Raw genomic sequence first — 14676 nt, 5'->3', positions numbered from 1 at the left:
TATTTAAATCAAATCCAGTTTTCTTTATATAGGACATTTATAAACGATTTTTGGTCGAGCCAAAGTGCTGTACATATAATAAAAATACCCTACAGTAAAGACACTTTACAGAAAATACAACAGCACAGTTTGTGCAGAATATTAGCACGAGAAAACTTTAGACATTTAGAAGTGGTAGAAGAGCTCCACTGCTATTAATAAAACTAATACAATCTAACTTAGGTAAAAGTAATATCAGCTAAATGTACACAAAGTACTCATTGTTCAAACGTTCCCTTTAATTAAATAGGTTTCTATTGTTTTAGGTTTGTTATTTATTTGACTGCTTTGGTAGTTCATTTACAGCAATGCATGATGATATGTCATTATATGCACCTATGACTACTTTTTCATTTAATAGATTACAGGACAGGAGGGGAAAAGCCCTAAAACATACCTACTAATGCTTGTATCGATCTGAACTGACATGAGGATTAAAAAAATCCTCTGAAACCGCATTAAGAAAAGATGTACATGTATAACTTCTACTACCTCATGACCCTCTCTAGAAGGCCACTACCCATAGGCTGAAATTAAAACATTGAGGCAACAGAATCACACAGGCAACAGCTGGAGTGTCAACAAAAAAAAGCCTTTATTATTAAATTACTCAACGTAACAACTACAGTGGAAATCTGAACAGACCGACGTTGACAGAGTCCTCTGGTCCATGCAGTACGAGCAGGCTTCGTGGACAGAACTCAGTGGACAAACTTGTATCTCTTTATCGGGTGTTTACCTGAAACAACACAAAGAAAACAGACTTTAGAATAAACCTGATAGCAGTGATCTGAGCCAGAAAGACAGTTTAATCCACAGCTTGTGTCTTACCACGTCGTCAATCTTGAGGATGCTGCGGACCGTCTCTGTGGAAAGAGTCAGAGCGCTGATGGAAACCAGTAGCGGCTGCACCACCAGCTCCTCCAGGATGTTGGAGATTCCTCCCTGTGAGACACAAAGTAAACCAGTCGAATATATCAGAGGACAAAACATAACGAAGACAAAAGCATGAACGGCCTTATGGGAAGCATGTGGGCAGTCTTTTAATGCTGCTGTATCACAAGTACATTACATTCAGTGAGAGAATAAAGTTTTAATATGGCTATAGCACTTGTTTTCTGCTAAATGATTAATCCATCAAACTTTTTTTATTCAATGATTCATTATTTTGCCTGTGAAAAGTCAAAACTAGTGTCTAAAACAGTGATAGCCATCACTGGAACAAAAAAGGGCACAGTATATACAATATACTGTATATTTTAATAATAACTTTATTTAGTAAAGCACCTTTTACATAAATACAATTCACAAAGTGCTTCACAAGAAAAAAGTAAAAATTAAGGCCACAGAAACATGAATAGAATAACCACACGAGGCAGACATTAAGGTAGGGCTGCTCAATTAATCGTATTTTAGTCGCGATTACGGCTTGCAACGATTACGAAAACAACGTAATCGAAATAAAACGATTATTTAAAAAATATTACTTATTTTTTTAGTTTTTCAGTTGAATTGTGCTTAAAGTTCAGGATAATCAACTGTTAAAAACATACTGTTCAACATTTTCTCTCCAATAAATGGATGTTTCAAAGTCAATGAATAATCGCAATTACAATTATTGACCCAAATAATCGAGATTATGATTTTTGTCATAATCCAGCAGCCCTACATTAAGGTCAACATAAGAACAAAGCACAGACCACGGGACACATCTCAAGTAGAGACAAAAGCCAATGTCAAAAGTAGTTTTTAAAAAGCTTCTACAGAGACTGTCTATAGAGAGTTCCACCGTGTTGGAGCTCCACCTGAAAGGCACGGTCACCTGTAGTCTCTAGACGAGACCGTGGGACCGCCAGTACGCCCTGGTCTGAAAACCAATAATATGCTGTATATTTTAATAAAAGGGGAGAAGGAGAGCAGACCTTGCGGACGTTGATGCCGGCCGACTTGTCTCCCTGAGCGTGTCTGTTGCGCAGCTCCGTGACGGTGGAGATGGGGTTCAGCCCGGCGTTCTCAGCCAGCGTGGAGGGGATCACCTCCAGGGCGTCAGCGTACGCCCGCACGCAGTACGCCTCCATGCCGGCCAGGGTGCGGGAATATTCAGCCAGACGCACGGCCAGCTCGATCTCTGGAGCGCCACCTCCGGCAATCAGAGCCCTGAGAGGAGGAAGAGGAGAGGAAAGAGACAATATGTCACAATGTGTGCCCAAAAGAAAGGTCAGGTACATATCTGAAAGCTGGGAACATTTAAAAAAGTCATTCCAATGAGTCAAGAAACACAAGCAGTCAGAAATGGGAAGGGAGGCTAAATCTATGAACACCTGAAAATATTAAAGAACAAGCAGCCTCAATCTTTCCCCTTGGATATGTTAAATATGTAGGAACGCTCTCCGTCCCAGTTGCCGAGACAACCAGGACTGAATATAAAAGGAGAGCTTTCCACATTACTGTTCCTCTGTTTCTTACGCTCCAGCAGGAAGAGACTGCAGGAGCGCCTTTGTAAGAGGGAATCTGTTCCTGTACTCGGTGCCTAACACATGCATCAGGATTGTATCTCTGTAGGGAGGGATTGATTGTTTGTTTCTTTCTCCTCCCCCCTCCCCCCCCATTGATGCCTTCTCCGTGATATTTGTGTAATAAACTCGGCAGTAGTGACTGACCTCCTCTTGACCAGGCAGCGGATGACACACAGGGCGTCGTGGATGGAGCGCTCGGCCTCCTCGATCACCAGCTTGTTGGAGCCTCGCACCACGATGGTCACTGTCTTCCCGGGGCTGGCACAACCTGTGATCTGTGGGGGGGGGGGCGACATCCAACGTTTACTGGAGGTGTTAATGTCTATAGATTATATGGACTAAGCGCAACCCCTTTTCCTGAGAATGACATTGTATTGGCTGACCATTTTAGTACTTTCAAATTATAATAAGGAAAGATTGACAGGTGAACTTCAAGTTCAAGTCACTCAGTGTTGCATTTAAAACCATATTATTTTAACCTTCTCTTACGAAATCTTTAACTTATTTACATCGTTTTCAAGCCAGGGATACACATCATTGATTTTAAGACGCAAGTACAGAGCCTCCTCTCGATGCGTACCTTCACCAGTTTTCCGGATCCGTCCAGGCTGACCTCCTCTGCCAGCTCGGCTGACCCCAGCATCTCTGGGATGAAGTGGTCGATGTGAGCGATGGGCTTTGTGCCAAGAGTCTGCAGGAGAGAAGACGAGAGACTTTGTTTAACTTTACTGTTACAATGGGAATATTTTAAAATAAATCATCTCTGGATAGGATGTCCTAGGTGCATAGTATTTATACATGCAAGTTATATGGATCGTTAGTAAATTACATTCATAGAAAGCGTCCAACAAAACTGGGGAATTATCAACGAAGCTCACAATTTAAGTTTTATTTTCCCATGGGATAACTTCAAAAGGATCAAAGCCAAACGGGTATTAACGCTTTCAGGTAAAGAGAGCTGAGGTAAAATATCGATATTGTGACATGAGACCCGATATGGCCTTATATCGTAATGGCTGTGTTGTTGTTTCAACTTTTAAAACCCTAAAAGTGATCACACCAGAAACCCATGAACACCTGAAATACTCAAGTAAAGAACAAGCACCCTAAATCTTTTCCCTGGGATATGATAAATATGTAGGAACGCTCTCCGTCCCAGTTGCCGAGACAACCAGGACTGAATAAAAAAGGAGAGCTTTCCACATTACTGTTCCTCTATTTCTTACGCTCCAGCAGGAAGAGACTGCAGGAGCGCCTTTGTAAGAGGGAAGAAGATAAGATGTGGGACATCTTTGCGTTGCAGCAGCATAAAGACATGGCATTGTATATTCGAAATAAAAAAAAACTAGAAATAAACATTCCAAAATGTAAACATCGCAATAGAAATAAAACGGCATTAATATCGTAATGGCGGTGTTTCTTTATGGTCAAGTCCTTTTCAGAACTTCTCGTCTTATTTGCTGTAGACACCATGTTATTATTTCACATTCCTGATTATAATTTATTTAAAATATATCATTGCTTAAATATCTAAAGAAAGCACGACTACTCAAACCAACAAAGCCGATACAGTCTGATAAAAAAGGGTCATAATTTAGATCTAAATGTGGTATGCCGTAGACTTACATGACAATATTTGTGTAAAAAATACATTATCTTAAAGGTGGGGTAGGTAATTTTGGAGAAACCAGCTCGAGTGTGCTAGAATTTGAAAATACAGCCGGAAAAAATCTGCCACTTCCTCACAGAGCCCCTCCCCCAACACACACGAACATGACCAATCAGGGCACGAGAAGTCTGTGCCCCGATGGAAGGCTGACAGGCAGGTAGGCCATCCAGCTACTTTAGCCGGCTCAGATGATTGGTCGTGCTTTTTACAGTAGCCTACTACGGCTTCCACAGATTACTTTTTTTAATGGATTTTTTGTCAAAGCACTTCAGATATTCATTGCCATCGGGATGTTAAGAGCATTCCATAGAATATAACAAAAAGTGCTTCTCGAGCCGGTTTCCCCCCTACCCCACCTTTAATACCAAGTATAATAAGACAAGATAAAACTTTATTGATCCCAATTTCGGAAATGTTTGTGTTAATGAGACGATTCAGAGCCTAAAAGCGTCTTTACATGCATACTACCTTAAACATATCGGCTGAACAGGTATATAATGTTTATCTGTGAGTATTTGGATGCTGCTCACCTTGCAGATGAACTCAATGTCTTCCCTCTCGATCTCCTTCACCACCATGATCTTCATTTTGTTCAGGAAGTGCAGGGCGAGGTCGCTCAGAGCGTCTCTGTGAACGGACGGTTAGTCGTTAGTATGAAGCATTTTATCTCTCCTCATCAACCCCGGATAGCAAAGTGTGTTCTGGTGTTATATCTGTGTGTGTGTGTTTACTAAAAATAATATATAGTTGTCCCAGTGTCTCCAGCATCCGTCCCACCAGAGGGAAAATGTCTCGCAGAAACAAACTGGTGTCGCTGTAGCAAAACATAAAAATTGAATCAGATAACCGTCCCGGAGGACTACTGACACAGAGTGTAGCTTGCAGAGGAGTTACGGAGCTTAAACACGGCGGCGTGCGTTGAAGCAATCGAATCATATGCCAGGACAAGCTCTAGCCAATCAAACCGCTGCTCGTGTGTCGGGGCGGGAGATTCATGTGATTGGTTGTTGGTCGAGCTTCAGACACGCCCGCCGGCAAGCTTCAACGCACGCCGCCGTGTGTAAGCTCCGTTAGTGTGGTTTCTCCTAATGAGGGGGTCCTCTAGAGAGAGTGGTGTGTGTACCTGTGTGTGAGGGAAACTGAGTGTGTGTGTGCTTAGGTGTAAGTGTGTGTTCTGGTGTGTGTGTGTACCTGAGGATGGACTTCTGGATGAGCAGCACGTTGCAGCCGGCCTTCTTGATCTGCTTCACCATGTTCAGGATGTAGGCGCGCTCCTCCCGCAGCACACGGTCCATCTGGGCGTAGTCGGACACCACGATCTGGTTATCCATCTGCACGACAACACACAGCGCGTCAGGAGAGGAGCGCCATGACAGGAGTTCATCAGAGCCAATCAGAAAGAGGTTTACAGATGTGGGAATGCTTCTTTAATTAAAGCTTCTTTTAAGCGATTTTGAGTCAGAGAAAAGCACCGTTTATATAGTGTGTGTGTTTACTAATAATAATATATAGTTGTCCCAGTGTCTCCAGCATCCGTCCCACCAGAGGGAAAATGTCTCGCAGAAACAAACTGGTGTCGCTGTAGCAAGACATAAAAATTGAATCAGATAATTGTCCCGGAGGACTACTGACACAGAGTGTAGCTTGCAGAGGAGTGTGTGTGTGTGTGTGTGTGTGTGTGTGTGGTTTCTCCTAATGAGGGGGTCCTTTAGAGTGTGGTGTGTACCTGTGTGTGTGTGTTCTGGTGTTAGCCCGTGTGTGTGTGTGTTCTGGTGTTAGCCCGTGTGTGTGTGTGTTCTGGTGTTAGCCCGTGTGTGTGTGTGTTCTGGTGTTAGCCCGTGTGTGTGTGTGTTCTGGTGTTAGCCCATGTGTGTGTGTGTTCTGGTGTTAGCCCATGTGTGTGTGTGTTCTGGTGTTAGCCCATGTGTGTGTGTGTTCTGGTGTTAGCCCATGTGTGTGTGTGTTCTGGTGTTAGCCCATGTGTGTGTGTGTTCTGGTGTTAGCCCATGTGTGTGTGTGTTCTGGTGTTAGCCCATGTGTGTGTGTGTTCTGGTGTTAGCCCATGTGTGTGTGTGTGTGTGTGTGTGTGTGTTCTGGTGTTAGCGTGTGTGTGTGTGTGTTCTGGTGTTAGCCCGTGTGTGTGTGTGTTCTGGTGTTAGCCCGTGTGTGTGTGTGTGTGTGTTCTGGTGTTAGCCCGTGTGTGTGTGTGTGTGTGTGTTCTGGTGTTAGCCCGTGTGTGTGTGTGTGTGTGTGTTCTGGTGTTAGCCCGTGTGTGTGTGTGTGTGTGTGTGTGTTCTGGTGTTAGCCCGTGTGTGTGTGTGTGTGTGTGTGTGTGTTCTGGTGTTAGCCCGTGTGTGTGTGTGTGTGTGTGTGTGTGTTCTGGTGTTAGCCCGTGTGTGTGTGTGTGTGTTCTGGTGTTAGCCCGTGTGTGTGTGTGTGTGTTCTGGTGTTAGCCCGTGTGTGTGTGTGTGTGTTCTGGTGTTAGCCCGTTGTGTGTGTGTGTGTTCTGGTGTTAGCCCGTGTGTGTGTGTGTGTGTTCTGGTGTTAGCCCGTGTGTGTGTGTGTGTGTTCTGGTGTTAGCCCGTGTGTGTGTGTGTGTGTTCTGGTGTTAGCCCGTGTGTGTGTGTGTGTGTTCTGGTGTTAGCCCGTGTGTGTGTGTGTGTTCTGGTGTTAGCCCATGTGTGTGTGTGTTCTGGTGTTAGCCCATGTGTGTGTGTGTTCTGGTGTTAGCCCATGTGTGTGTGTGTTCTGGTGTTAGCCCATGTGTGTGTGTGTTCTGGTGTTAGCCCATGTGTGTGTGTGTTCTGGTGTTAGCCCATGTGTGTGTGTGTTCTGGTGTTAGCCCATGTGTGTGTGTGTTCTGGTGTTAGCGTGTGTGTGTGTGTGTGTGTTCTGGTGTTAGCCCGTGTGTGTGTGTGTGTGTTCTGGTGTTAGCCCGTGTGTGTGTGTGTGTTTCTGGTGTTAGCCCGTGTGTGTGTGTGTGTGTTCTGGTGTTAGCCCGTGTGTGTGTGTGTGTGTTCTGGTGTTAGCCCGTGTGTGTGTGTGTGTGTTCTGGTGTTAGCCCGTGTGTGTGTGTGTGTTCTGGTGTTAGCCCGTGTGTGTGTGTGTGTTCTGGTGTTAGCCCGTGTGTGTGTGTGTGTTCTGGTGTTAGCCCGTGTGTGTGTGTGTGTGTTCTGGTGTTAGCCCGTGTGTGTGTGTGTGTGTTCTGGTGTTAGCCCGTGTGTGTGTGTGTTCTGGTGTTAGCCCGTGTGTGTGTGTGTTCTGGTGTTAGCCCGTGTGTGTGTGTGTTCTGGTGTTAGCCCGTGTGTGTGTGTGTTCTGGTGTTAGCCCATGTGTGTGTGTGTTCTGGTGTTAGCCCATGTGTGTGTGTGTTCTGGTGTTAGCCCATGTGTGTGTGTGTGTGTGTTCTGGTGTTAGCCCATGTGTGTGTGTGTGTGTGTTCTGGTGTTAGCCCATGTGTGTGTGTGTGTGTGTTCTGGTGTTAGCCCATGTGTGTGTGTGTGTGTGTTCTGGTGTTAGCCCATGTGTGTGTGTGTTCTGGTGTTAGCCCATGTGTGTGTGTGTTCTGGTGTTAGCCCATATGTGTGTGTGTTCTGGTGTTAGCCCGTGTGTGTGTGTTCTGGCGTTAGCCCGTGTGTGCGTGTCCTGGCGTTAGCCCGTGTGTGTGTGTTCTGGCGTTAGCCCGTGTGTGTGTGTTCTGGCGTTAGCCCGTGTGTGTGTGTTCTGGCGTTAGCCCGTGTGTGTGTGTTCTGGCGTTAGCCCGTGTGTGTGTGTTCTGGCGTTAGCCCGTGTGTGTGTGTTCTGGCGTTAGCCCGTGTGTGTGTGTTCTGGCGTTAGCCCGTGTGTGTGTGTTCTGGCGTTAGCCCGTGTGTGTGTGTTCTGGCGTTAGCCCGTGTGTGTGTGTTCTGGCGTTAGCCCGTGTGTGTGTGTTCTGGCGTTAGCCCGTGTGTGTGTGTTCTGGCGTTAGCCCGTGTGTGTGTGTTCTGGCGTTAGCCCGTGTGTGTGTTCTGGCGTTAGCCCGTGTGTGTGTTCTGGCGTTAGCCCGTGTGTGTGTTCTGGCGTTAGCCCGTGTGTGTGTTCTGGCGTTAGCCCGTGTGTGTGTTCTGGCGTTAGCCCGTGTGTGTGTGTTCTGGCGTTAGCCCGTGTGTGTGTGTTCTGGCGTTAGCCCGTGTGTGTGTGTTCTGGCGTTAGCCCGTGTGTGTGTGTTCTGGCGTTAGCCCGTGTGTGTGTGTTCTGGCGTTAGCCCGTGTGTGTGTGTTCTGGCGTTAGCCCGTGTTCTGGCGTAAGCCCGTGTGTGTTCTGGCGTATTTCAAATTGATGATGCAATTTGCAAACTTGTTTCTGATCTCTTTTGAAAATGAAAACCTCCATCAACTTAACAATACGGTATTGATCAGGCGACTCACATCACACTTGGGAGGGGACAGGCAGAACTGGATGAGGCCGATCCTGGCCTTCTCCACGCGGGACACCCCGGTGTTAGAGATCCTCTGCGTGAGCACCAGGCCCTCCACCAGCTCACAGTCATCAATGGTCCCGCTGAGAACAGGAGGAGAGGGGAATACTGATCACTACGCTGAAGGCGGCAGGAGTGGAACTGAAACCCCTCTTTACGTCATGAAATAAAAAACGAATTCTTGAATTCCATCTAAAACACAGCACCAAACATCAGATTTATCGCTCTTAAAATATAAAAATGATTATGTTATTATGTGCAATGCATGGTTTTGTTTTATGCTGCAAAAAAGTACATCTTAACTTAACGCTAAAAGTGATCACACCAGAAACCCATGAACACCTGAAATACTGAAGTAAAGAACGAGCAGCCTCAATCTTTCCCCTGGGATATGTTAAATATGTAGGAACGCTCTCCGTCCCAGTTGCCGAGACAACCAGGACTGAATAAAAGGAGAGCTTTCCACATTACTGTTCCTCTGTTTCTTACGCTCCAGCAGGAAGAGACTGCAGGAGCGCCTTTGTAAGAGGGAAGAAGATAAGTACGTTGCTGCATGAGTTGTATGAAAAGTGCTGTATAAATAAAGCTTTATTGTTGTTATTATATCTCCCTCTCTCTCACCCGAGCTTCTTGATGATTTTGATGTCGTGCAGGTCGACCCCGGTGGCGGTTGCCGGGTCGATGACCCTCATGACGGCGTCCACGCTCATGGGCGCCAGCAGGCTGGAGTACTGCGACACCACCTTGGAGCACAGAGCGGTCGTGGCGCTGTTCAGAAGCGTCTCGCGGTCGCTCAGCAGCACCGGCCGGCTCATCCCCGTCAGAACCTCCACGCCCTTCTCCACCGCCTTCTGGAAGGACTCGGAGATGGTGGTGGGGTGGATACCTGAACCGGGGGACAACGTGTCAACATGAGTACTAATCAAATCAACACTAATGATAAGTCAAATGTGTTTATAGCTTGATTGTTCAAGTCATTGAACAACCATGCATGTATGTGCGTTATGTATATATAATACCTTGCTTTATATCTTGTTAATAATTTGTAAATTCATGTATACTTTCTCGTTTATTTCTTGTCTTTTAATTTATATTGTACAATGCAATTTTTATGCTGCAGCATCAAACATTTCCCAAATTGGCATCAATAAAGTTCTTCTTATCTTAACCGAAAAGGCCAAATACGATCTGGTTTCAGCTCTAAAGATTGAGACAAAACAGTCTAATCAACCGTCTTTGATGCAAACAACACGACGGCTTCCCCCTCTCACTACCCCACTAACTTGCCTGAAATAAAACTGAGCAGAAAAACAGGTGGATACTAGGGTTGCCAGAAACTGACCATGATCAAAATCGATTATTCGGCAGCCCTGGTGAATAATAATCGATTAATCGACCGACCACCGCCCCTTTGTTCATCTTTAGTCGCACGTGTGAGGGAGAGGGGGGGGTGGGGGCGGGGTCGGTGCTTCCTCCAAGTTTACAGTAAAACAAACTGGTGGTGTGACCAATAGCCATTTACAATTATTAATACTATTACTATTATTAGCATTAGTCTATATTTTGGTTGAAACCAAGCCAGAAAAAAATACATAAATAATAAGAAAAATATATAAATAAAATCGATTTTTAAAAATAATATTCGATTATGGAGACTGTAGCGAATAATCGCTGGCATCCCTAGTGGATACTGCAGAAAGTAGTGATTCATTCCACTTATATTTGCTAATTAAACTGCGGAAACATCAGTCCTCCATAGCAAAGCACAACTGCAGAGATAAGCATTTACAATAGGGCTAGTTTTGTGTCTGGCTCGATGTGCTGCAGCTCTTACCTTTCTGCAGCAGCTTGGAGCAGGCCTCCAGCAGAGCTCCGGCGATCACAACCACAGAGGTGGTGCCGTCTCCAGCCTCGATGTCCTGGGCTTTGGATAGTTCCACCAGCTACAAAACAAACATTAAATACAACTTTTACAAGAGCAGTCCATCAATATGTATCTCAATCAGGTCAAACCTCAGATGGGAGGTTTTATGCAGGATATCAGCCATTTTAACATTATACATATTTTAATGCGCATTTTGCATAAACAAATGTTTTCACATGCTACTAGAAGATAAACTGAAAGCTTTGAGGGAAGCCACACAAACAAATGTAAGTAGAAAAAAGGGACAGGTGCATGTCGCATGTGCAGAACAGCAAAGGGGATTAGTTTGAATGACAAAGAAACGCTTAAATAACATAATAAGGCTGTTAAAAAGCGACTTCTCGGCCCTGGTTGAAGCTGATGCGTCTGAAAAGGTGTATGGATCTGTAAATGGTGCTTTATAAAAATAAAAGCATCCATGTTTCAGATGCAAAAGGATCCACCCCATCAGACAGGGTGTGGTGCTACGTACCATTTTGGCGGCCGGGTGGAGGACCTGCATCTGCTTCAGGATGGTGGCTCCATCGTTGGTAATGGTCACATCACCCTTCTCATCCTGGATCTGAGACAGAGAGCAGCTGCTTTAGGATCACGACACACAACCGCTGGGTGAAGTTAGCATTGAGACAGAAATATGTGTACTGACCATCTTGTCCATGCCCTTGGGCCCCAGGCTGGTTCTGACGGCATCTGCAACAGCTGCCACACAAACAAGGGATGGGTCAGTATAGAGAAAACGTTCATGGTTCATAAGCATGAGGAATAAAAAACATTATTTTACTATGGGGGGATAGAACGAATAAAGCTGACAATTGTTACATTTCGTCTTCGTACACATAGTAAATATTGCATCTTTAGGCTTCAATATGTATGCATGTCATATATGAAAATAACCTCAACATTCATGGTTCTCATATGGGATTAATCAAAATCCACCATGTCCATTTTTGTTTATTGGAGTTGCCACAACACATAAAGCCAACAAAGTACATGTCTTTTAATATACATTTTGGTCTTAAGACAACATTGCATCTGTAGGTTTCAGGATAATATAATGAACAAAGCACATCAATAATTCACAGCAAGACCAAAGCCAGAAAAAGGCCATCGGGTTCATCAGCTAGACATCTAATAACTCTTGAAATCTGTGATGCACTTTTATGATTGTATTCTATGTATCCTCCTGTGTTACCGTTTTATTCATTGAACACCCCAGGATATAATATAAAAACACATTTGACTACAGTCTCGCTCCGGGCCATATATGGCTCAGTGTGCATCACCAAGGCCCCTGAGCTAAAACTGAGATTGTGTCGAGTCATGAGCATCTTGCAGACACACAAGAGTCTTGGTGCGTTTTGAATTAAAAACATTGTCTCGGGGTGCTGGAAGCTGCACTGAAAGCCACCCAAAATGGAGTTAAATATGGTGCATATCACATGTGCTGAATAAAAAAGGGGATTAGTTTGAATTAAAAAAACACCTCTTAAGTTAGTGCCTAATATGTTATGTTCTTAAATCACATAAAAAGGCCGTTAAAAACCACATCTTAATAAGATGTCAGCCCTGGTTGAAGCTAATAAGACTGAATAACGGTCCTCTGCCCAGTGTGCCCACAGCTAAGATACTTGAGCAGGACATTAGCCATTTCAACTACAGTACAAGCACTTTATCTTACCTTAAGTGCGTTTTTGCATTAAAAATGTTGTCTCATGCTACTAGTAGCTACACTGAGAGCTTTGAGGGAAGCCACCCCTTAAGGGACAATTTAAGTAGAAACAAGGAACTGATGGATTTCACATGTGCAGAATAAGAAAGGAGATTGAATTAAAAAAACACCTCTTAAATTAGCAGTTATGTCTTTAAACCACAGAAGAAAAAAAACGTAATTTCGGCTAATAAGACTGAATAACGGTTCCCTGCCCACAGCTAAGATACTAGACTTTAAGGATGTGAAGTTTAGTGCAGGATATTAGCAGTTTCAACTACGCTACAAGCAATTTATCTTAAGTGCGTTTTTGCATTAAAAATGTTGTGTCATGCTGCATGCTACTAGTAGCTACCCTGAGCTTTGAGGGAAGCCACCCCAAACTTAAGGGACAATTTGAGTAGAAACAAGGAACATGTCACATGTGCAGAATAGCAAGGGGGATTTGTTTGAATAAAAAAAAACATCTCTTGAAATTAGCAGTTATGTCTTTAAACCACATATTAAGGCTGCTAAAAAACGACTTTTCTTACTGAGATTTCGGCTCATAAGACTGAATAACGGTGCCCTGCCCACAGCTAAGATACTAGACTTGGATGTGAGGTTTAATGCAGGATATTAGCCATTTTAACTACATTATATACATTTTAACTTAACTGTAGTGCGTTTTTGCTTAAAATTGTTGTCTCGTGCTACTAGAAACTACACAGAAAGATTTGAGGGAAGCCACCCCAATTTAACAGACAATTTAAGTAGAAATAAGGGACCGGTGCATGTCACATGTGCAGAATAACAAAGCGGATTAGTTTGAATTAAAAAAATACTTCCTAAATTAGCAGATATTTATTTAAATCATATAATATGGCTGATAAAAAGAGATGTTGGCCTTGGTTGAAGTTAATAAGACTGAATAACGGTTCCCTGCCCACAGATGAGATACTAGACTTTAAGGATGTGAGGTTTAGTGCAGGATATTAGCAGTTTCACATATATTTGATATTATTAAATCTTACCTTTAGCAGCAGAGATGTTACTGAAGCGGATCTGGGCCGGCTTGTCGCGGTCCACATACGCCCCTCCTTTGTTTCTCCCCATGTTTGAGGCTCTCATTGAGCCCATCGCTTCAGGCATTTTTTACCTAATAATCGGTGGTAAATGTTATGGGAATAATGGAGAAGGGAATCGCTGATGTTCCGGAGCTGTAACACCGCGGTTCGGCTGCGGATGGACTCAGATAGAAAGATAATTTCCACCCGGTGTCGCAGTCAGAACCTTCGAGAGCGTTCGGTTGCTGCGTAGAGAGGAAGAGGCTGTCAAACTGCGACGTGATGACGTTTTAAGACATGAGGCGTCGATTGCCGATCCGAGAGAATCGAATCACAGTGATGTTTTTAGGAGGTGATTCAAGGCTTTTATTGTAATGTTTACATAGCTACAGTGTAGTTATGACAATTACAATCTTAGGTCACAGGCTCCCCCAACAGTGCGACACAATAAAACAGATACAATAGTGCAAGTAAATACAAATAAAATAGAATATAATAGAAATAGTGCAGAATAGTCTATATACAAGTAATTGGAATATTGATATTTAGGTGGGAGAAGTACTCAGATGTTGTACTTAAGTAAAAGTAGAAGTACCAGACTGTAGGAATACTCTGTTACAAGTTAAAGTCCTTAAATTAAAATGTGACTCAAGTACAAAAGTATTAGCATCAAAATATACTTCAATGTTTTGAAAATAAAAAAACAAAACAAAGAAAACTATTCTTGTAGTCCTTCAATAAAAAGGTGTAGCTGCATAGTTTGTTTTCTAGATCATGTTTATTATACTAACCAGAGGTGGAGAAGAAGTACTCAGATCTTGTACTTAAGTAAAAGTAGAAGTACCAGAGTGTAAAAGTGTAAAAGTAAAAATCCTGCATTCAAAATATAACTAAAAGTAGAAAAGTATTATCATCCAAATATAGTTAAAGTAGCGACAGTAAAAGTAGTCATTGTGCAGATTGGTCCATTTCAGAATAATATATATGATATGTTTTATAATGATTGATCAGGAAAGTGTTCTCAAAGCTGGTGAGCTTTGAGAACTAGTGAGCTAGTGAGCTAGTTTGAATGGCTTTGTAGACTGCAGGGTAGCTGGTGGATTTACTCCAGGTGGAACTAAAGTCTGATTCAACACTTGATTATATTTCACATCATTCATCCACATCTGTGAAGTAACTAAAGGTATTACATACATGTAGTGGAGGAAAAGTACACCATTTCAATCTGAATTGAAGTGGGGTCGAAGTACAACGTTGCTTTACATTGAAATACTCAAGTAAGGTATAAGTACCTCAAAATTGTACTTAATAACACTTT

General features: G+C 43.4%; 2 protein-coding genes across 2 annotated transcripts in view; one reads left to right on the top strand and one right to left on the bottom strand.

Moving 5' to 3' along the window:
* The window catches only part of LOC117450830 (protein SPMIP3-like), a 349252-nt gene that overhangs the window by 256120 nt on the left and 78456 nt on the right, over positions 1–14676 (top strand). The window lies entirely within an intron of this gene.
* cct4 (chaperonin containing TCP1, subunit 4 (delta)) lies at positions 611–13631 on the bottom strand. Its single transcript, XM_034088755.1, has 13 exons — positions 13326–13631; positions 11251–11303; positions 11077–11166; positions 10515–10623; positions 9302–9566; positions 8631–8763; positions 5416–5555; positions 4755–4851; positions 3136–3246; positions 2700–2830; positions 1962–2196; positions 871–984; positions 611–778 (listed from the first exon to the last, which is right to left on the bottom strand). Exons 1-13 carry the CDS (start codon positions 13441–13443, stop codon positions 764–766), a joined length of 1611 nt encoding a protein of 536 aa, XP_033944646.1. The 5' UTR covers positions 13444–13631; the 3' UTR covers positions 611–763.

Source organism: Pseudochaenichthys georgianus, chromosome 1 (genome assembly GCF_902827115.2).
Source record: "Pseudochaenichthys georgianus chromosome 1, fPseGeo1.2, whole genome shotgun sequence".
Classification (NCBI taxonomy): domain Eukaryota; kingdom Metazoa; phylum Chordata; class Actinopteri; order Perciformes; family Channichthyidae; genus Pseudochaenichthys; species Pseudochaenichthys georgianus.
Note: the sequence above shows the minus strand (reverse complement) of the source record. Positions and strands in the feature narration are given on the sequence as shown.

What these genes read in the sequence shown, in the direction of transcription:
- cct4 (XM_034088755.1), bottom strand. Translation starts at nt 13,443, where the DNA reads ATGCCTGAAGCGATGGGCTCAATGAGAGCCTCAAACATGGGGAGAAAC. An exon ending in CTCCAAGCTGCTGCAGAAAG is followed by an intron (nt 9,567 to 10,514) that starts GTAAGAGCTGCA and finishes CCCCCGGTTCAG; the next exon opens with GTATCCACCCCACCACCATC. An exon ending in CCGGCATCAACGTCCGCAAG is followed by an intron (nt 985 to 1,961) that starts GTCTGCTCTCCT and finishes TGTGTCTCACAG; the next exon opens with GGAGGAATCTCCAACATCCT.